The 20,526-nt window shown below is 40.6% G+C and overlaps 1 protein-coding gene across 3 annotated transcripts in view; it reads right to left on the reverse strand.

Annotated features, from left to right (window-relative positions):
• gramd2aa (GRAM domain containing 2Aa) overlaps positions 1 to 20,526 on the reverse strand; it is a 49,357-nt gene that overhangs the window by 864 nt on the left and 27,967 nt on the right. Inside the window, exons 8-11 of one of the 3 annotated variants that reach the window (XR_008632324.1) lie at positions 12,407 to 12,500; positions 6,749 to 6,853; positions 111 to 4,763; positions 1 to 35 (exon numbers count right to left, since the gene is read on the reverse strand). The exon at positions 1 to 35 is cut by the window's left edge and continues 864 nt beyond it. Coding sequence is in view for 2 of the 3 variants with exons in the window: in XM_055154864.1 (XP_055010839.1) it covers positions 4,760 to 4,763; positions 6,749 to 6,853; positions 12,407 to 12,500 (203 nt within the window). In the remaining variant the exon portion in view is untranslated. Of the gene's footprint in view, positions 4,764 to 6,748; positions 6,854 to 12,406; positions 12,501 to 13,587; positions 14,174 to 20,526 lie in introns of those variants that run through there. The other 2 variants (XM_055154864.1, XM_055154865.1) reach the window with 2 other exon arrangements.

Raw genomic sequence — 20,526 nt, forward strand, 5'->3', positions numbered from 1 at the left:
TAGACGTCCACGCGGTACCCTCCAGTGTGATGTTGCTGCAAAGTATCAATACGAGGGTCATGTACTGGGATTATCACTGACGTTTTAGGTTCTAGAGTTTGTTTTCATACCTGACAGTTTGGACTTCTCACTAGCGTTCTTTCTCGGAGTCACGTGATGTCGCTATGACGTGCTGCTCAGCTGATTTATACAAGTTTTGCTTCCAGTGGAGGCAGGACGACAGCGCCATCTGCAGTCGCACTTCCTCAGGACACAATCCCAGGTGTGTGAAAGTAAAAAATGCCCCTTCGTCCTGGTTTATCATCCCGTCGGCACGTGTCTTGATGTTTGCTCTGTCCCAGTCTAAAATGTGCTTCTCTCTTTTACACTGGTCAGAAGAAATCTATTCAGTTGTTTCTATTTCACAAAATTCTGTACAAATCTTTAAGAAAATCACTATATTTGAAGTTTTATTAGAGCTCAAAATCTGCATGAAATACTTTTACTTTTTACTCTTAAATTACATTTTAAAACATGGACTTTAATATTTTTACTTAAGTAGATTATTTCATGTGATATTTTGACTTTTACTTGAGTATGTTTTTGTTCTGGTATCTGTACTTCTACTTAACAAAACGTAACAAAATCGAGTACCGTATTATCCAGACTGGAAGTCACTCCGGAGTATAAGTCGCACCAGCCAAAAAAATGTATAATGAAGAAGAAAAAACATATATAAGTCGCACTGGACTATAAGTATAAGTATAAGTTGCACTTTTTGGAACAGAACAGAGAACAACAGACTGAATCGGCGTTAATATGTTAAGGTCACATATGAACAGTTATTCAGATAACTAGAGCATAAATCACTAAATCCATTGAATTTTTCAGGCTCAGTGTCATTTCTGAGCAACTCTGCGCAACTTCAGTTGTCACTGAAGTCCACGCTTTATCATCCAGTTTCATGGTGCACCCTCCCAGTTGCCGTGAAGTTGTGTTCTCCATCCTCGCTTTTTGTCAGTCCCTCACAAATTTCTCGCTCGTAGAAAACTGATACACAAGACTAGAGCCTCTTGTGACTGTCAGTCTGAAAATTTGAATATATAAGTCGCACCGGAGTCTAAAGGGTGAAGTATAGTTCTGCGTCGACTCAACGCGCACTGCCGCTGTCGCCTTGTCGAATTGCACTAATGTAAACAACTGGGTACAGAGCTACAGAGGTTCAGGGAAAGCTTGAGTGTATGTCCTGACAGGTTGACAATCTGGCAAAGACTGAATGAGCTGAAGGAATATATATAACCTAGCCTGGGCTGATTGGGGAATGAGAGGCAGCTGTAGGAAAGGGAGGGAGGTAGCAAAAGTAGGACCGGAACAGACTGGGAAATGGAGCTGGACTGGGGAAAACATGTAACCAAAAGGCAGAACTGTGACACATATATTCCACTGAGTCGTGTCCTTTACTCCGACAGAAGCTGAACCGCATCAACGACACAAGGAGCAAGCTGTTTTTTTGAGCACTTACTTTATGTTAGCCATGCATTTTTAAGTTTGTTTCTGTAGAACTTAAACATTTACAAAGCTGCATTAAACACATTATTTCTCAGTATATATTGAAAGAAAGGAAAGCGGAGTACAGGAGATGTATGTGGTGCGGCAGTAGCGAGGACCAATCACAGCCCTTATCGTCTGCGTCGTTTCAAAGCGTAGTTAGAAAATTTCGGAGGTGCACGTCGGTTGACGCAGATGATTTGACACTGGACCGTAAATTGGCCTTAAGTCGCAGGAAACACCCAAACCATGAAAAAAAGTGCAACTTATAGTCTGAAAAATACGGTACATTAATACTTTTACTTAAGCATGTGAAATTTTTACTTTTATTTGAGCATGATTTTGCTCTGGTATCTGTACTTTTACTTAAGTAACAAAATCAAATACTTCTTCCATGTCATTCCACTGGTTATTGATGTTAAATGTCCTAATAAAACATCTTATTAGAAAGAAATTTAAGCGATTTGAGCTGTTCCTGTTCTGCTTTGTGTTTTGTCGCTCGTACACATGTCTTTGTGGTTTCCTTCTCGCGTTTTTTACTCTGGCACACCTGGGATACCGCCGCGAGGAAGTAGGACTGAACCTCACTGGACACTGACGATTTTGCAGAAATAAAACCAAACTATAGTTATTCCATTTTCTGTCCAAACACATCCTCTTCTGTGCTATTGTGACAGGCCTAGTTCAAAGTCTTTGGTGACTAAAACATACAAAATGCAAACAAACTAAACACTGAGTTAGTACTAATACCAAACACGTTATATAATCATTTCAGTTACATGATACCAAATGCATAAGGACGCCATTCGCAGTAACTCCAACACTCACACGTCGTCAAGTGTCTCCCTTCAAAAGAAAGTACCAAAATATATCCAAAACATTTACATTTCAATAATATCACATTTCTGGAAAAGTGCATTGCTTCGTTTTCGTTTTCAGCCGTCTTTCTGAGATCTTTCTTCAAGTAAATCCTCACAGGATCCTGGCTTCTTCAGAAAATCACCTTAACGGGCCCATATTACACTGTTTTCTCATCTGTGTTTTAATGTACTGTAGTTTCCTCATCACAAACACACCTGGAGTTGTGAAAACTGAAAACACTCTCCACCTTGTGATGTCATGTGGTGATACAGAAGGTGCTTCACTGTGTTTTTAAACTCCGTACACCTTCACTAGAGTCATTTGGATTATTTTCGCCCTGGAATTGCCAATCTCTGAATCAAAATTTAAGATAATAAAGGAGCTGTTAACTTGAAAACTAGCACTTCATGACATCACAAGGTGGAACAGTGTATTTTGAACTTTGGAGATAAAGACAGATAATAATAAAATACTTCCTTCAATACGCGTGAATGAAAATATAAAAACTAAGGGAAAAAAGTGATAGTATTTCTGTTTCTGAGTGATGATTGAAAAAAGTTGAACACTTTAAAAAGAGTATAAAGCGTTATGTTTAGACAGTTATAGAGCTCTGGAATGAATGATCTATGTATTCATTCAGGAGTGTCAAACTCAAAATTCAGAGGCCAAAATTAAAAACTGGGATTAATTCGTGGGCCAAACTAAATATTTATTGAAAAATTTCAACAACATCTGGATGTTTTCTCTTTTTTCGAGATATGTCAAACCTTTTCTTATTAAAATAAATGTTTAATAATAGTTTTGCTTAAACATTGAATCCAGGACAAGTATAATATAAAATAATAACAACATTTTAAATAAATAATGTCTCTATAGTCTATCTGTAGCTGGTGGGCAGCTCTAATACAGATTTGATATGATCTCACGGGTCAAATATAATTATATCGCGAGCCAAATTGACATGTCTGCATTAAATTTAGTTTGTTTTAATTTATATTTTGTCTCTTATATTTACAGTAAGTCGTACATGAAATTGTAAATGCAAACTTGCTGTTCAAACGCTGCTTTTCTTTCTTGGAATTCTGTCATCGTTTAACAGGGTTAGGCATTACATGTAAGCAGTGTTGGGAAGGTGACTTTTCAAATGTATTCCCCTACAGATTACAGATTACATACCTCAAAATGTAGTTTGTCATGGAATCCATTAAATTACTTAAAGTGAGTAATGTAATCTGAATACTTTGGATTACTTGATATTATCATGTTGTTGTTTTTTTAACTACATGAATGTAACAACCACATCCTGAAAATTCATGTTTGTTCTCTTCAAATTGTCTGTTGAGCCCAAGTCTCCATGAACAGACTTTTGTTTGCTGTAAAGTAACAAAGACTAGAATCTTAACATAAGATGTTTTATCTGCTAAAAGACAATAAAAAGTCCAGTCTTTACTTAACCAAATTAAAAATATTATTGATAGAGAAATGATTTTTATATGAGATCACTGCTGCCTTAAAATACGTCCACCTACTGTTAGTGTCATATTATTTAGACCTGATTTAGTCCTGGTTTAGACCTGATTTAGTCCTGGTTTAGACCTGATTTAGTCCTGGCTTAGAACTGGTTTAGTCCTGGTTTTAGTCCTGGTTTAGACCTGTTTTAGACCTGGATTAGTTCTGGTTTAGTCCTGGTTTAGTCTTGGTTTTAGTTCTGGTTTAGCCCAAAATGTGAAAACAGGAAAATACCGCCGTGTAATCCATTTATTTCAACAAAGTAACTATAATCCAATTACCACTCACTGAAACAGTAACTGAAACTGAATACAGTTACTCATAATTTGTACTCTGATTACGTAACTCAGGCACATATAATCTGTTACTCCCCAACACTGTATGTAAGTACTTTTGACTTCAGCCTAAACCTTTTCAGTCATGATCCATGGGGTTGTAGTTTGTAGATCTAGTCCTGCAAAATAACAGAAGAAACTACTACTAATTGAAAAAAAAACACAACTCCAGGTATGTTTTTGAGGAGGTAACATCATTCTAACTCTGTCCTCTGTCTTAAAGCTCACAAGAATCCATTTGGTGTAATATAGGACCTTTAAGTGAATGTACAAGAAAACAAATGGAACACAAACACAGTAACTCCTGACTACATCGAGTACTGCAAAGGTTAGCTATGTCTCACATTCATAACCTAACATCCACACTCAGTCTGTTTGCATAGTCAAGTGATCAGTGACGCCTGGACGAGCCTGGAGGAGGAGGAGGAGGACGAGGAGGAGGAAGAGGAGGAGGTGGAGGTCCCTGTGTGGCTCAAGCTGCTCAGGGCTGAGTCTGGGCAGCACAGGGTGGAGAAGGACAGCCATGGTTACCTACACCAGAGAGATACAGAAAGACACAGATAAAAACATCAGTAAACTCAAACTCACACTTTGTGGACTCATCATTGATACTTCCAATATACTATAGTTTCATTTAACCCTGTCTGGTATATTGTAATACAGGGTGTGCCAAAAAAATTGACATACTTTTGGCAGTTCTTGTTGAAATAACCTAAAATTATCACAGAATGTATAGAAACAGATCAAGATTTTATATTTACTGTTTTATTGTCATGATGTTCACTCCCAAAGAGTCAAGAGTCATTTTGTGTCTTGGAATCTGCTCACACACACTCACCCAAGACTGTGCAGCTTCAATGCAAAATTTGGAAAAAACTTCACCAACTGGCAAACAAATTTGGTACCAAAAATTTAAAGATGAAGGCTGATTATTTAGGGCTAAAGGATCTGGTAGACCATCATCAACATCTGAAGAGAAGGTCGAGCAAGTTTGTGGAAAAACTCCAAGAAGTCTGTAAGGAGAACAAGTTTGGAAACCCAGATTCCTCGAATGACGGTTTGGCGTAACAGATCCTTTAGTCCTGCATAATCAGCCTTCCTCTTTATATTTTTGGTATCAAGTCCAAATTTGTTTGCCAGTTGCTGAAGTTTTTCCAAATGTTGCACTGAAGCTGCACAGTGTTGGGTGAAAGAATTTAGTCTGATTTAATATTAAAAATCAAAAAGAAGACCTCAAGTGTCTCTGAGGAAGCCTTATCACAATACTAAACTTCTCAAATTTGAGATTAAGGAATTGACTCGATACTCGATGCTCAATACCAATTCCGATACCACGATGATAATAAAAAAACAATCTCTATTCACACAACACAATGTGATTTTCAGCATTAAATCATATTATTTTCTTTTCAATTCCCTTACATGTGTACAAATAAAATGATACAGCTCAAGGTCATTCTAAAGGCATTCAGGAAAGATCCTTTCTGTCCTGTCAATGTGACTTTTTTTAGAACTGATACATGATTTTCTATATTTTTGACAGCCATACTCAGAGGGGCAGGTTGGGGTTGACGTTGGGGCCTCACCTGTCTCGGAGGGGCAGGTTGGGGTTGGCGTTGGGGCCACACCTGTCTCGGAGGGGCAGGTTGGGGTTGGCGTTGGGGCCTCACCTGTCTCGGAGGGGCAGGTTGGGGTTGGCGTTGGGGCCTCACCTGTCTCGGAGGGGCAGGTTGGGGTTGGCGTTGGGGCCACACCTGTCTCGGAGGGGCAGGTTGGGGTTGGCGCAGGGGCTCACCTGTCTCGGAGGGGCAGGTTGGGGTTGGCGTTGGGCCACACCTGTCTCGGAGGGGCAGGTTGGGGTTGCGTTGGGGCCTCACCTGTCTCGGAGGGGCAGGTTGGGTTGGCGTTGGGGCAGGTTGGGGTTGGCGCAGGGCTCACCTGTCTCGGAGGGGCAGGGGGGCAGGGGCTCACCTGTCTCGGAGGGGCAGGTTGGGGTTGGCACAGGGGCTCACCTGTCTCGGAGGGCAGGTTGGGGTTGGCAGGCGTTGGGGCCACACCTGTCTCGGAGGGCAGGTTGGGGTTGGCGTTGGGGCCACACCTGTCTCGGAGGGGCAGGTTGGGGTTGACGTTGGGGCCTCACCTGTCTCGGAGGGGCAGGTTGGGGTTGGCGTTGGGGCCTCACCTGTCTCGGAGGGGCAGGTTGGGGTTGGCGCGGGGCTCACCTGTCTCGGAGGGGCAGGTTGGGGTTCGGAGGGGCAGGGGCCTCACCTGTTCGGAGGGGCAGGTTGGGGTTGGCACAGGGGCCTGTCTCGGAGGGGCAGGTTGGGTTGGCGTTGGGGCTCACCTGTCTCGGAGGGCAGGTTGGGGTTGGCAGGGGCTCACCTGTCTCGGGGCAGGTTGGGGTTGGCAGGGGCCTCACCTGTCTCGGAGGGGCAGGTTGGGGTTGCGCAGGGGCTCACCTGTCTCGGAGGGGCAGGGCCTGTCGGAGGGGCAGGTTGGGTTGGGCAGGGGCTCACCTGTCTCGGAGGGGCAGGTTGGGGTTGCTGAGGAAGGACAGCTGCTGCTCCAGACTGCACACTCTGAAGGCCAGGTAACAGGAGGACAGGATGAGCAGAATGATCCTGAAACAGCAGCACAAAACACAGACTGTACAACATGCAATACCAGCGCCGGACACAAGAGGGAGGCAGCACACTATCCTTCAGACAACTCCCCTCACTACAAACTCCAGCTTTATTTTCTATCAGAAAAAAACAACACTGTAGATCCACTGTCAGTTTACACACTGTTTGTAAGGTGCCAAATTACAACTGACAATAATAGTATTTATAATGTGTATATGTTTTGTTTTTGTCTAATATCTGAAGATACATTTTGTTCTCTTTTTTTTTCCTTTTTTTTTCTTTTTTCTTTGTTAAATGTACATGTTCTGAGAGTATGGAGACTATATGTTGTGCCTTCATACCGTTTTAAAGTGTTCAAATATAAAATGTACTCAAAAAGATGTGTAAAAGAATGAAATATGAAATTATGTATACAAAATTCAGCTTTAATATAGAAACATTTAAATAAAACAAAGCAAAAATTAATTCACTAAAAAGTAAATGCTGCTCCTTGTGTCTGTTGTCTTATTGTAAATGTTAATTTTATATTTACTGCTTAAATGTTGTTCCTATCCTGTTGTTTTCTGTTCATTCTGAATTCAAATATATGTAACAAAAAAACTCTAACGCCCCAAAGACTAACAAATATGACTAAAAAAATATGACTATTTGTATTTTTGCTGTGCTTCAGATGACGTCACAACATTATGTAGGTCAGTCATATTAAATACAGATGGCGGCAGCTCAAAATGAATGTTGTTTGTGGATTTACCTTTTGGATATTTTGATGTAAAGTACAACGTAAACAACAGGAATATCCAGAGCCACTACTTTTGAGTGAGTACACATTTTTAGTATTTTATCCGTCACTCCATTTAACACAACACTGAATCCAACAATAATGATTACTAAATAACCAAATAAAATCATTATAACTCTATTCATGTTATTATTAATGGTCCTGTATTTCACAAAATGGACTTTTGGGAGCTTCAGTCCATGTTTTAATGCTGTTCCTTCCTCAAAAACAGACCAGGAGTTGTGTTTTGTTTCATTCACACATGTTTGAGTAACACTTTATTATTAGTCTGTCTACATCTCCAAAGGTCCAAATGCTCTGTCCCACCTTGTGATGTCATGTAGTGGTAGTTTCCAAGTTATCTTTCGTTCAGTAGAAATGGTCAATTCTAGGGCTGAAATCATCCAAATGATTTCAGTGAAGGTGTATGGAGTTTAAAGGGGCTTTCACATCGACAGCAGTGGGTGCACCAAACGTTCTATTTAAAAAAGCCTGTAGTTCGGTTCGTTTTCGTTGGTGTGAAAGCTTCAGTCGCACTCAGATCTGCACTAAATCATGTGGACCGAGACCTCAAAAAAAAAAAAGGTGGTCTCGGTTCACTTGACTCTGCACCCAATGCCGAACTCTGGTGCGGTCCCTGTGGTGAGGAACGCAAACTTGGGCCCAAACCATAGACAGTAGGTCCAAACGCATCATGGGAGGGCAGGCTCAGAACTGTCCCGAATTGAGTTTGGACCAAATACTATATTTTCCAGGCTATTAGGCGCACTGTCATTAAATGGTCAGTTTTCAATCTTTTTTCACAAATAAACCGCACCGGACTTTAAAGGAAACCCAACAGTGTGATGGGTGAGTGGTTTTGTTTGTTTGTTCGTTCACGGTGACTCTGGGCTTTGTTCAGTTGTGGCGTGTAGGGAGGGTGCTGTCTGGGACCAACGGATTGTCGGCGTGTTCACAGTGACTCAGTTGTTCAGTTGTGTCTAGAAGTGGCACATTGCACTCGCTTTTTCGGTTCGTTCCTCCGTTCCGTTCCTCGTCGGCGTGGAGTGATGAGTGTGTCTGTGGGTGTGTTTCTCTGTGCGGTCTGCTGTCTGCTCCGTGTGTGTTTGTGTGTTCTGCGGGTGGTGCGGCTTTGTAGTTTACTGAAGTCGTGCTGGGACACTCGAGTGGATTCGTGTATACGGCGCTCTGGATTGTGGATTGTGGAGCGCGCAGTCATTTTTTGATGGGGTTGGAGGCTTAAGAGCGCCCCCTACAGCCCAGAAAATATGGTAATCAAACTAGTGGTGTGAACGCACCCTAAAACACAATGGAGCACTTCCTGTATTACATGACATCACAAGGTGGAACAGGGCGTTTTCCATTTGAGAGAAGTTTGTGTGTTAAGCGCTACCTTTGATTTTAAATTCAGTAGAGATCGGCAATTCCGGGTCTAAAATTGACCCAGAATTGATTCTAGTGAGGCGTATGGAGTTAAAAAAATTAGTGTAGGCCTTCCTGTATCACCACATGACATCACAAGGTAGAGCAGTTTGAGTGTTTCATGTTTGAGAAAAAATGTGTCTAAATCTGCAGGGTTTGTGTGTTAAACATGTGAATGAAACAAAAAAAACACAACTCCAGGTCTGTTTGTGATGAGGAAACATTATAACATAGATCAGAAAATAGCGTAATATGGAGCCTTTAAAACTACTACTCTGAAAAAAACAAAAAAATAATGCTATAGGACTAGGACATGAGTCAGTGATGAAAAAAGTCCACTGATTAACGGCGCTGCGGTTTCTACAGACGGTAATATGTGTGTGTCGTGTGGGCAGAGGTCAGAGGTCGCGGCACATGGACACGACCGGAACATAAAGTGAGATGGATGGATGGTCGGCTCAGAGGGTGAAGGACAGTGTGAGCGCCCCCCGCAGTCACGACCCCCGACGCTACAAGACCAGACTCCACTTACGCTTTATTTATGTCCCCACAGGATGACGCTTACCCTCAGTAGTTTCTTATATTGGTTTGGTGAACGGTGAGTTGAGTAGTTGTACAGTTGTAGGGAGTATTATCTGTTACATAAGGGTGAGTTGTTGTACAGTTGTAGGGAGTATTATCTGTTCCATAAGGGTGAGTTGTACAGTTGTAGGGAGTATTATCTGTTCCATAAGGGTGAGTTGTTGTACAGTTGTAGGGAGTATTATCTGTTCCATAAAGGTGAGTTGTTGTACAGTTGTAGGGAGTATTATCAGTTGTAGGGAGTTACATAAGAGTGAGTTGTTGTACAGTTGTAGGGAGTATTATCTGTTCCATAAGGGTGAGTTGTTGTACAGTTGTACAGTTGTAGGGAGTATTATCTGTTCCATAAAGGTGAGTTGTTAGTACAGTTGTAGGGAGTATTATTATCGAGTTACATAAGAGTGAGTTGTTGTACAGTGTACAGTTGTAGGGAGTATTATCTGTGACATAAGTACAGTGAGTTGTTGTACAGTTGTAGGGAGTATTATCTGTTCCATAAGGGTGAGTTGTTGTACAGTTGTAGGGAGTATTATCTGTTACATAAGGAGTTGTGACATAAGTGAGTTGTACAGTTGTAGGGAGTATTATCTGTTACTGTTCCATAAGGGTGAGTGTTGTACAGTTGTAGGGAGTATTATCTTTACATAAGGGTGAGTTGGTGTACAGTTGTAGGGAGTATTATAGTATGAATGAATGAATCAAATAGAGACTGTGGAGATTTTGCAGACACTTAAAACATGCTCATAATAACAGATAAAAAACATTTGCGTAACCTCTTTTTTTTCGTTCAGCCTTTAGTGTGGACGCTCAACTTGGTCAAAGAAGAAGAGTGAAGCTCGAGAACAGCAACAACATCCACAGCGCTAAGTCGGACTTTCATTTAATGACTCTGCAGAATCATCCGTGTGCTCCGAGGATGAGCGTCTTTTACAGACCTCACCGCTGTTTTTATCTGCACTCTGGTAGAAAATTAAAGGGCTTAAAACAGCTTAAATCAACACTACTTATCGTCAAGATCATGATACTTTCATTCATATTTTAGTCCTCAAAATCTTATCTATTCTTACATTTCTTTAAAAAAGCCTTTCATCAAATCACTTATTCTTTGAGATGGACTCCCAAGTTTGTGATATTATCCCAACAAACTTAGCATGTTTTTATTTATTTATTGAATTATTTATGATGATGATGATGATGATGATTATTATTTTATTTAGATTTTTTATCTATTATTATAATTGTATATGTATAATTGTTTCTGTTATTAATATAGTTTTTTCTATATTGTTTGGTCTCTAATTGTACTTGTACAGCTGCATATATGTGTTATCAGCTTTGTTCTTTTTTTTTTTTTTTTTTTTTAATTAATCAATCCAATTATATAGCACCTTTCAAGATGCCCAAAGTGCTTTACAGAGCATTATTCACTATGCACTCAGTGGTGGTAAACTACTACTGCTGCCAATCTGCACCATCAACCCCTCCGTCCTCCCTCCACCACCATCACTCACTCACACACCACTTTCTTACGAGGCAATGTGGGTGAAGTGTCTTGCCTAAGGACAAAATGACAGTTATTCCCACTGGCGCCCACTGTCGCACCCATCCAAGTACTAACCACGAGACCCACGAGCTTCTGAAATCTGACAGAACCAGATTTTGCCAAGTCGATATGGTATTTGTAACTGACTGTGAAGAATAATTTAAAGGTCTTGTTGGTGCATCACTCGTGGTCATATTTGGTCTCGTATCTATTTTTGTTCAATGGTGTTTGTTTATGTGCTGCTTTGTGTTGTGTGGTTTTTTGATAAAGCAGGTGACCTCTGTCCCAAGACAAATTTCTCCCATGGGAGACAATAAAGGATTATCTTATCTTATAAACTGTATGTATCTTAAACTTCATAAAAACAAAGTAAAAAAAAAAGCTGTTTAGAAGATTTATGATTTATTTTTTGCTCTTGTATGTTACAAAATTAAGTAGCCTAAGTGTACTTCTTCACACTGTGGTATCGGACTGGTATCGGTATCGGCAAGTACACCAAGGCCAAGTATCAGTATCGGTTCAGAACAACACACTGAAAAAAGTAATACCTAGGTCAGTTAAGATGAATTAAATTACGAACATTTGACTTTATTTGAGTAGATTCAACTTGACAAGTAAAATGATTTACTAATGGAATAAATGTGTTTTTCTGAATTCAAACAACATTAGATTTTATTTCTTATTTTAAGTGCAAAGAGATGTTGTTTTTCTTATTTTAAGTATATCCAGATGTATTTACTTATTCTAAGTACAAAAAGTCTTATTCCACTGGCAGATCATTTTACATTTTACATTTGTCAAGTGAAATCGACTCAACTCGTGATAAAACTTTCTTAATTCAAGTCATCTTAACTTGGCTAGATTTGAGTTTTTGCAGTGCACTACTTATTTTTGTACACGGTTTTACTTTGCATGTCAAAGTGGGCACTGTGCAGAGAGCTGGGTGCCCGCGGAGCTGGAGGGCACAACCTGCAGGGACAAAGCGTCTGATGCCCGCTCTGATAAATCCTCTTAATTAAGCGGAAAAAGGCTAAAAATATCCAGTCCGAAAATAGCGCCCTGTCCTTTTCCTCGCTCCCTCGCTCCCTCCCTCCCTCCGTCCTTCTCTCCTGTGGCGTTTTCAGCGAGTGAGTCAGCTGCTGCCTCCTGTGTGCTCTGCCTTTGTGCCTTTGAGCCAGCGCTGCATGTGTGTGTGTGTGTGTGTGTGTGTGTGTGTGTTACTCACAGCAGGGTGAAGAACTTGAGCAGCTGGTACTCCATCTGGCCCAGCTCGGCCCCTGGTTCTGACGAGAGGCTCCTGTCCGTCTGCAGGGGGCGCTCTGCAAAACAACATCAAAACATGCAGCTCAGGGCTCGCGGGTATCCTGGCAACACCTGCAGGCTCAAAGTGCACACACACACACACACACACACACACGTACACACACATCAGGCAAGCGGTGCAATGGAAAACACGGGAGATGCCAGAATTTAAGTGGCTGTACCTGATTTTTACTGCATAAAAACATGAGAAACAGAACGAGTTCATAATGAAGAAGACATTTTGTGCGTTTTTCTGACACCAGTGCATCATTAATGACTTCACTTTGCCTGGAATGTTCCACAGTATGGCATTAAACAGCTCTATTTTACATTTATTCAATTACAGGTGGTTTTAGAGCTCAAAAATACCTCAAAAAACAATAATGTTAATCTTCGACAACACAGTGAACACTGTGAAAGAGAAAATAAAATTCTCAGACAGAGAAAATGTCTCAGCTTCACATAAAATACAGAATTCAAAATGATATATTTACCGTGTTCGCTTATACATCACGAGCGATAGTTAAATAGTGTTTCTTTAAGTTTGACTTTTTCTGTTTCTAACGTCTTTTTCTCTCTTTCACGGCTACTATTTCTCACTCTCATAACTCATAAACATAAATAATTTTTCCAAATAAAATATCTGAAATGAAGAACGGTGTTCTGACACATCTTAATATTTATTCTGATACATCTTAATATTTGAACAGATAAAATAATAATAAACCACTCTGAGGAAGAGCACTAGTGAGCTGTCGAAACTGTCAGGTATGAAAAACAAACTCTTGGTCTGAAAAAAGAACCTAATAACAAAGATAAAATAATATTTTTTCTCACTTATTACCATGAAAACAAATACACACACACATTATCATCAGCTACACTGTGAAACATTCCAGACAAATCAAATCAAATCAAACTTTATTTATAAAGCACTTTTCATACAAAATGCAACACAAAGTGCTTTACAGTGATTAAAAACAGTCCCGCATTTCCAACCACCCAACCACCACCCACCAACCCAACCCCCGCACCCCCAACCCCACATAGTCAAACAACCCAAACACACACACTCACATACACACAAACATGCACACACACACACACACACACACACACACACTCTCACACGCTAAAATACATAACCGGACACAATAAAATGTGAGGCTGAATACAGGCGAACCAGTTGAGAAAGCACCATCAGAGGAGCCGTCTGCACCGGGAGCAGAGAGACGTCCACCACCACCAGGAACCACCACAGGAGCCAGGGGAGAGATGAAGCCCAGGCACCTGAGGCCCAAGCACCATCCCTCCACCAGGAGCCCACATGACAGACCCAGCAGCCACAGCTGACCTCCACTCCCGATGCAGAGGCTCCTACAGAGGAGACACTGGAAATCCTAAAAAATATGCCTAAAATAAATAAATATAATAAAATGTGTACAATAAAAACAAGTAAAAGTATAAGATTTCAATCAAAAGCTAAGCTAAAAAGGTGGGTCTTGAGCCTGCTCTTAAAAACATGAACGTTCTCTGCAGCCCTGAGCTCCTCCGGCTGCAGTTCCATAGACGAGGGCCATAGTGCTGAAAAGACGCCTCTCCGTGAGTGTGTGTCCTGACTTTGGGAATGAGCAGGAGCTGCTGCCGGAGGAGCGCAGGGTCCGCGAGGGTTCGTAAGGTAAAAGCAGTTCTGAAAGATAAGAAGGCCCAAGACCATTAAGACATTTAAAAACCAGTACTTTAAAATCGATCCTGAAACACACAGGGAGCCAATGCAGTGATTTTAAAACCGGTGTAATGTGGTCCCGCCCTCTGGTCCTCGTCAGGACACGTGCTGCTGAATTTTGTAATAATTGCAAACCTGAAATACTCTTTTTGGGAAGAGCAGAGAGCAGGGCATTACAGTCGTCTATTCGACTGGTGATAAAAGCATCAGTGTCTCTGTGTTGGCCCGAGAGAGAATGGGGCGGACTCTGGCTATGTTTTTTAGGTGATAAAAAACAATTTTTGTGATGTTCTTAATGTGTGGTATAAAAGTCAGCTCAGAGTCAAAAATGACACCCAGGTTTTTCACTTGAGGAGAAGGGTTAAAGGACTGTGTTTGGAATTTGGGTAAAAGTTTCTCTCTCTGGGCCTCAGGACCAATGACTAAAACCTCAGTTTTGTCCTGGTTAAGCTGGAGGAAGTTTTCTGCCATCCAGGACTTAATTTCTAGAATGCAGTTAAAAAGAGCATCCATTGGTCTGGTGTCATCAGGAGACATGGAGATGTAAAGCTGCGTATCATCTGCGTAGCTGTGGAAGTTGATTCCATGTCTCCTGATGACACCACCAAGAGGGAGCATGTACAAGTTAAAAAGCACAGGGCCTAAAATGGAGCCCTGGGGCACACCACATGTGAAATCACTAACATCTCCACGGAGAAAAGTGTTTGACGGACCTTCCAACAGAAAAGTTACAGTGGATTTTTTTTTCATTTGTACCAAAATGACTACACAACGCTGCAGATTCCTACTTGTATCACAATTAAGAAAATATAATTGAAGAAGGAAATAAGTACAGAGCAGTGGGCATGTGCCGGTTGCCAGGAAAGAGAAGATGAAACAACTATGACATAAAAAGACAAGTCCAAGGAGTCTTGCAGAAACAGTTTGCGTTAAACGGTTTGTAGTGGTCCAGAGTTCTTCTTCATTTACCTTTTGCATTTAAAGCATCTGAATGATTCACTGTCATGACTTTACAAGTGTTTTTCATAACTGTCACAGACAGGAGCGGAGTTTTGCTGTGGTAGTAAAGCCAACGGCAACTAGCATGCTAACACGCACTTCCTGGTAATTGGACAATAAAATACTTTACCATTAGATTTAAACAGTACAGAGGGATTTATTTTGATCTCAAAAGCTGCTCTGTACTGTGGAAAGACACATTTTACTCAAATGCATTAAAAAAAAAAAAAAAATCAGGTTCTTTAATCGTGCCAACGTTCATTCATTCAGTATCTTTCAGATTTTTCAATTTACACAAATGTAGTGTTATTAATAAATAGGTTTTATCAGTATATTATTTGTAACATGTTACTCTGTGTTTTGTTCATTTTTGTGTTGAGTGAGCAAGTATCATTATACACACTGACATCATGGGTTCCTGCCTCTATTACGGAGACAAATATAATGTCCCTCTAATGTAAATCCTTTATTATTGATCAACGACATGTTTTAAAGTTCAGCTCTGGTTTAAAATTGGTTTAGGTTAAAAGGTTAAGCAAGTAATGACTGTGGTTCAGACTAGAATCAACCTCCAGGAAATGAATGTGATGTTCCCAAGAATCATGGAAACCCAATGTGTAAGTGTGTAAGTATATATGTTTGTGTGTGTGTGTGTGTGTGTATATGTTTTTGTGTGTATATGTGTGGATGTGTGTGTATGTTTCTGTGTGTGCGCGTGCATGTGTATATATGTGTACATGCGTGTGTATGTTTGTGTGTGTGTGTGTGTATATGTCTTTGTGTGTGTGTGTTTTTGTGTGTGTGTGTGTATGTTTGTGTGTGTGTGTGTGTGTGTGTGTATATGTGTCTTTGTGTGTGTGTGTTTGTGTGTGTGTGTGTATGTTTGTGTGTGTGAGTGTGTGTGTGTGTATATGTCTTTGTGTGTGTGTGTTTTTGTGTGTGTGTGTGTATGTTTGTGTGTGTGAGTGTGTGTGTGTGTATATGTCTTTGTGTGTGTGTGTTTTTGTGTGTGTGTGTGTTTTGTGTGTGTGAGTGTGTGTGTGTGTATATGTCTTTGTGTGTGTGTGTTTTGTGTGTGTGTGTGTGTGTTGTGTGTGTGTGTGTGTGTGTGTATATGTCTTTGTGTGTGTGTGTTTTTGTGTGTGTGTATATGTTTGTGTGTGTGAGTGTGTGTGTGTGTGTGTATGTCTTTGTGTGTGTGTGTATATATGTTTGTGTGTGTGTGTGTATATGTTTGTGTGTGTATATGTTTGTGTTAGAGGTAAGATCTTAAGACCGAGCCCAAGCCCGATTTCGGGTTGGGTCTAAAATGTCAATCATTACTTCGGGTCGGGTCGGGCTCGGGCTTCAAATAAATATATGTTTATAAAATGTATGCTAAAACGATGTGTGGATACTAAACTAAGGAATACTTGTTATAAAATAAATAATATGGATAAAACAGAGAAGTAATGTAATGTAATTGCTATTTAACTACTAAACAGGATCGGCAGAGCCAGAGCTCTGCGCACGTGAACGCCCCCTCTTCATTTAATCATCTTCCCCTCCGCAAGTCTGCATCTATTTTGACCTGGTGTCCCCAATATGGAGGAGCAAGAAGTTAAACTAAAGGCAGGAGAACTGAAAAGACAAACACGCACCGGTAAGAGTGAGGTGTGGAAAAGCTTCAAATTGATTGTTGAAAATGCTACAGAAACTTGCGTTGGCTTCGCTGAATGTCGTCAATGTGGCACTTTGCTTTCATACGAGAGCAAAAAGACTGGCACCTCGACGCTGAGCACTGCTCCTCCTCCCGAGTCACAAATAAAATATGACATTTCGGGTTTGCTTCGGGCTCGGGCCTGCAAATCAAGTTAATTGGTCGGGCTCGGGCCGGGTCGGGTTTTAATACCCGCGGGCCGGGTCGGGTCGGGCTGGATTTTTTAGGCCCGATCTCACCTCTAGTTTGTGTGTGCGTGTGTGTGTGTGTGTATATGTCTTTGTGTGTGTGTGTATATATGTTTGTGTGTGTGTGTGTGTTTATGTTTTTGTGTGTGTGTATATGTTTTGTGTGTGTGTGTGAGTGTGTGTATGTTTTTGTGTGTGTGTGTGTGTGTGTGTGTGTGTGTGTGTGTGTGTGTTGTTTATAACCCAGTTACAGTGCGGTGTGTGTGTGTCTTTATGGTTCTTTGTACATTCAGGGTCACACTGGGGCTGTAAACATGTTATCTAAACACGTCTGACCTTGACCTCCATTTCTGCTGCTTTAATAAACATCTGGAGTATTGTGTGTGGTGCAGTACAATACAGTCACACAGAATATGGAGGGTTCACGTTCTCAATGTGATGACTCAGGCTCAAGAGTCTTTAGTCATACGGAGTCTGAGTCAAACTAAATTAGCATCAGTCGACTGATTATCTCATTTAAATGATCTATGGGACAACAGCAGAAAGTGATTTGGTATTTTTTGTAAGCGTGAGACATCAATGTGTTAATTACGATTTATTAATTACAAAGAAAATAAAGCATTAAAAATATGAATGCATTTTATCGCAATTTGCCAAAAAACACAGAACATTTGTCAGTGCACCATGTCATGGTAAGAAAATTATACTGACGCACACAGTTCTGACTACAACAGTGGAGCAGGAAAACACTCTCGGTCTGCTGGATGTTTCATTTCTATTAAAAAACAACCTGATGGAAGTATTGACAAAGGCGTTGTTTATTGCAAACTGTGCAGAAAAGAGTTTCCTAATTTATGACAGAAGCACCTCAACCCTACGATACAATTTAAATAAAAAACATGTGACAGCGAGCACAAAAACTGCTGAAGCGTTGGAGAACAAACGAGAGAGAACAAACTCGAATAAATGACAGGCTTCAGGAAGAAAATGAGTAAGGCAAATATGTGATTAATTGAGATGAATTCATTACAAAACCTTTAATTAATTAGGTACATTTTTAATCAAGTCCCACCGCTAATTTTTTGGTATTTATGTGTGAAAAAGCAGATTAAACTCACGATTCAGGTTTAATCTGTCTTTATGTAAATATGTTTTTTCCTAGTACTTTTTTCCTACATAAATAGGAACTTCCCCTGCAGGTGGAGTCTTGTGAGTGCAGTTTGGGTCACATTCATGGAGATATGGAACAGTTTTCAGAGCTTTTGTCATGTGCCCTTTTTAGTCGACGAATCGAACGGCAGAACATGTCTTTAGTCGATCAAGAATTTCTTTGGACGACTGCAGGCCTAATGATTACATCAAATATCATCCCATCCCATGTATCTGTATTTCTTTATTGTTGAGTTACTGTTGATAGCTTAAAGGTCCTAAATCTGTGTATTATTCGTTCATTCATTTTTCAATATAAAACCAAAAATAAGAAAATGAAAAAAACAACAGTTTTCTTCATTATTTGTCTCCAAATCCAAAATGAAAAAAACTGATAACGAATAGTTTTTTCAGTTTTTCGATTTGTGTTTAAATGAAAAATGGAAAAAAACGGATAACGGCCATTTCCCGTTTACGTGACTTCTGTGACTACGATGCCGGACTTTTGCACTGCATACGGACTGAACCAGGACTGATCCAGGTCCGGGACCAGACTGGAATCAGAGCCCATGGCAGGGCCGGAGCTCGAAGCTGAGGCTCGGACCCTGCGGAGGCTCAGAGTCAAAGCTCAGAGTCTGCTCTGGTCCGGCTCTGGTCCCGGTCTGGTCCCGATCTGGTCCCGGTCTGGTCCCGATCTGGTCCCGGACCTGGATCAGTCCTGGTTCAGTCCATATGCAGTGCAAAAGCCCGGCATCGTAGTCACAGAAGTCACGTAAACGGGAAATGGCCGTTATCCGTTTTTTTCCATTTTTCATTTAAACACAAAATTGAAAACTGAAAAAAAAAAAAAAAAAATCATTATCTGTTTTTCATTTTGGTTTTGGAGACAAATAAGAAGAAAACAGTTGTTTTTTTCCTTTTCTTTGGTTTTATATTGAAAAACAAATAAATGAATGATACAGGGATTGTCCTATATTAAGCAAAATTGACTCTTGAATCTGAATATTATCAGTCTGTCTACATTTCCAAAGCTGAAAATGCTCTGTTCCATCTTGTGATGTCATGAGGCGATGTGTTTTACCTTTAGTTCAGTAGAGATTGGAAATGATTCTAGTGAGGATGTATGGAGTTTGTGTGTTCAACATGTGTGAATGAAACAAAAAAACACAACTCCAGGTCTGTTTGTGATGAGGAAACAACATTATAACACACTGTAAACCAGAAAACAGCGTAATATAGGCTCTTTATAACCATCCTCTGACCCAGATGTGAGCCATAAACCACTCGCACATAAACAAGAGCGCGGTATTAACAGCGCCGTGTCCTCAGAGCGCTCCAAGGCCACACTGTTATGATAATCTGCCTTTAATCTACACAGGCATAAGCAGTTTACAGCTCCACACCATTCATCTGCGCTGGAGCTTAATGAGACGTTGCATAAGAGCGACTTTAGCCACTAAAAGTAATCTGTGTGCCTCTGCTTCCTCACACAATGAACACAACCTCAGAGGACAACAGAAAAGATCTCTGTTTGTCTCCACCAACATGTTATATCACATCACTTCTGAGAAAGCGTGTTCCGAGATTCTGTACACGGCTTTACTTGTGTTCCATGTTCTCTTGTTTGGGGTTAGGGGCACTGGGAAAAGACTGAGAAAAAAAAAAGTATTTCACAACAAAAGCATTAGGGTATGGCGGCCCACTGTGCAGCTGTGTGGATCTAAAACCAGATAATTTTGTGTGTTTACATGCCTAAGAGAAATCTGAGCTTCAGTGTTTGGATTTGATTAGATTTTAGAGTAAATGTTGCGTTTGGAAGACAATGCTCAATGAATGTTAAAATAACTCCTTCAATCTTCAACCATTTTCTCTTTCATTTTTGTTTTTGCCGCATTAGTTTGCTCTTTTTTGCACTATAAGTCACACTTTTTTCATGGTTTGGGTGTTTCCACCTTTAGATAACTAGATAAATGATGCGATAAGTGATGTGAAGTTATTTGCTCTCTGTGGTAAGTTTCACTTTCACTTGCCTGGTTGTTTCTAACCTCGTGCAGTTGAATGCCTCTCCATGTCTGTGCCTCATGTAAATTGAACTGTGCTGTGACATGCATCAGGTATCTACGGAAGCCGAGAGGGGTCACAACAAATGCAAACGCCGCAACACATACAAATGCGACAACACAACAAAAAGCCACAACCAACCAAAAAAAGCCACAACGAAAGTGACCGCGGGACTCTATTTTAATGCAAACGCCGCAACAAATACTAAATGCCACAACACA

The sequence above is a fragment of the Boleophthalmus pectinirostris genome, unplaced genomic scaffold (assembly GCF_026225935.1).
Source record: "Boleophthalmus pectinirostris isolate CB_2022bp ecotype Guang Dong unplaced genomic scaffold, ASM2622593v1 HiC_scaffold_19, whole genome shotgun sequence".
Taxonomy (NCBI): Eukaryota; Metazoa; Chordata; class Actinopteri; order Gobiiformes; family Gobiidae; genus Boleophthalmus; species Boleophthalmus pectinirostris.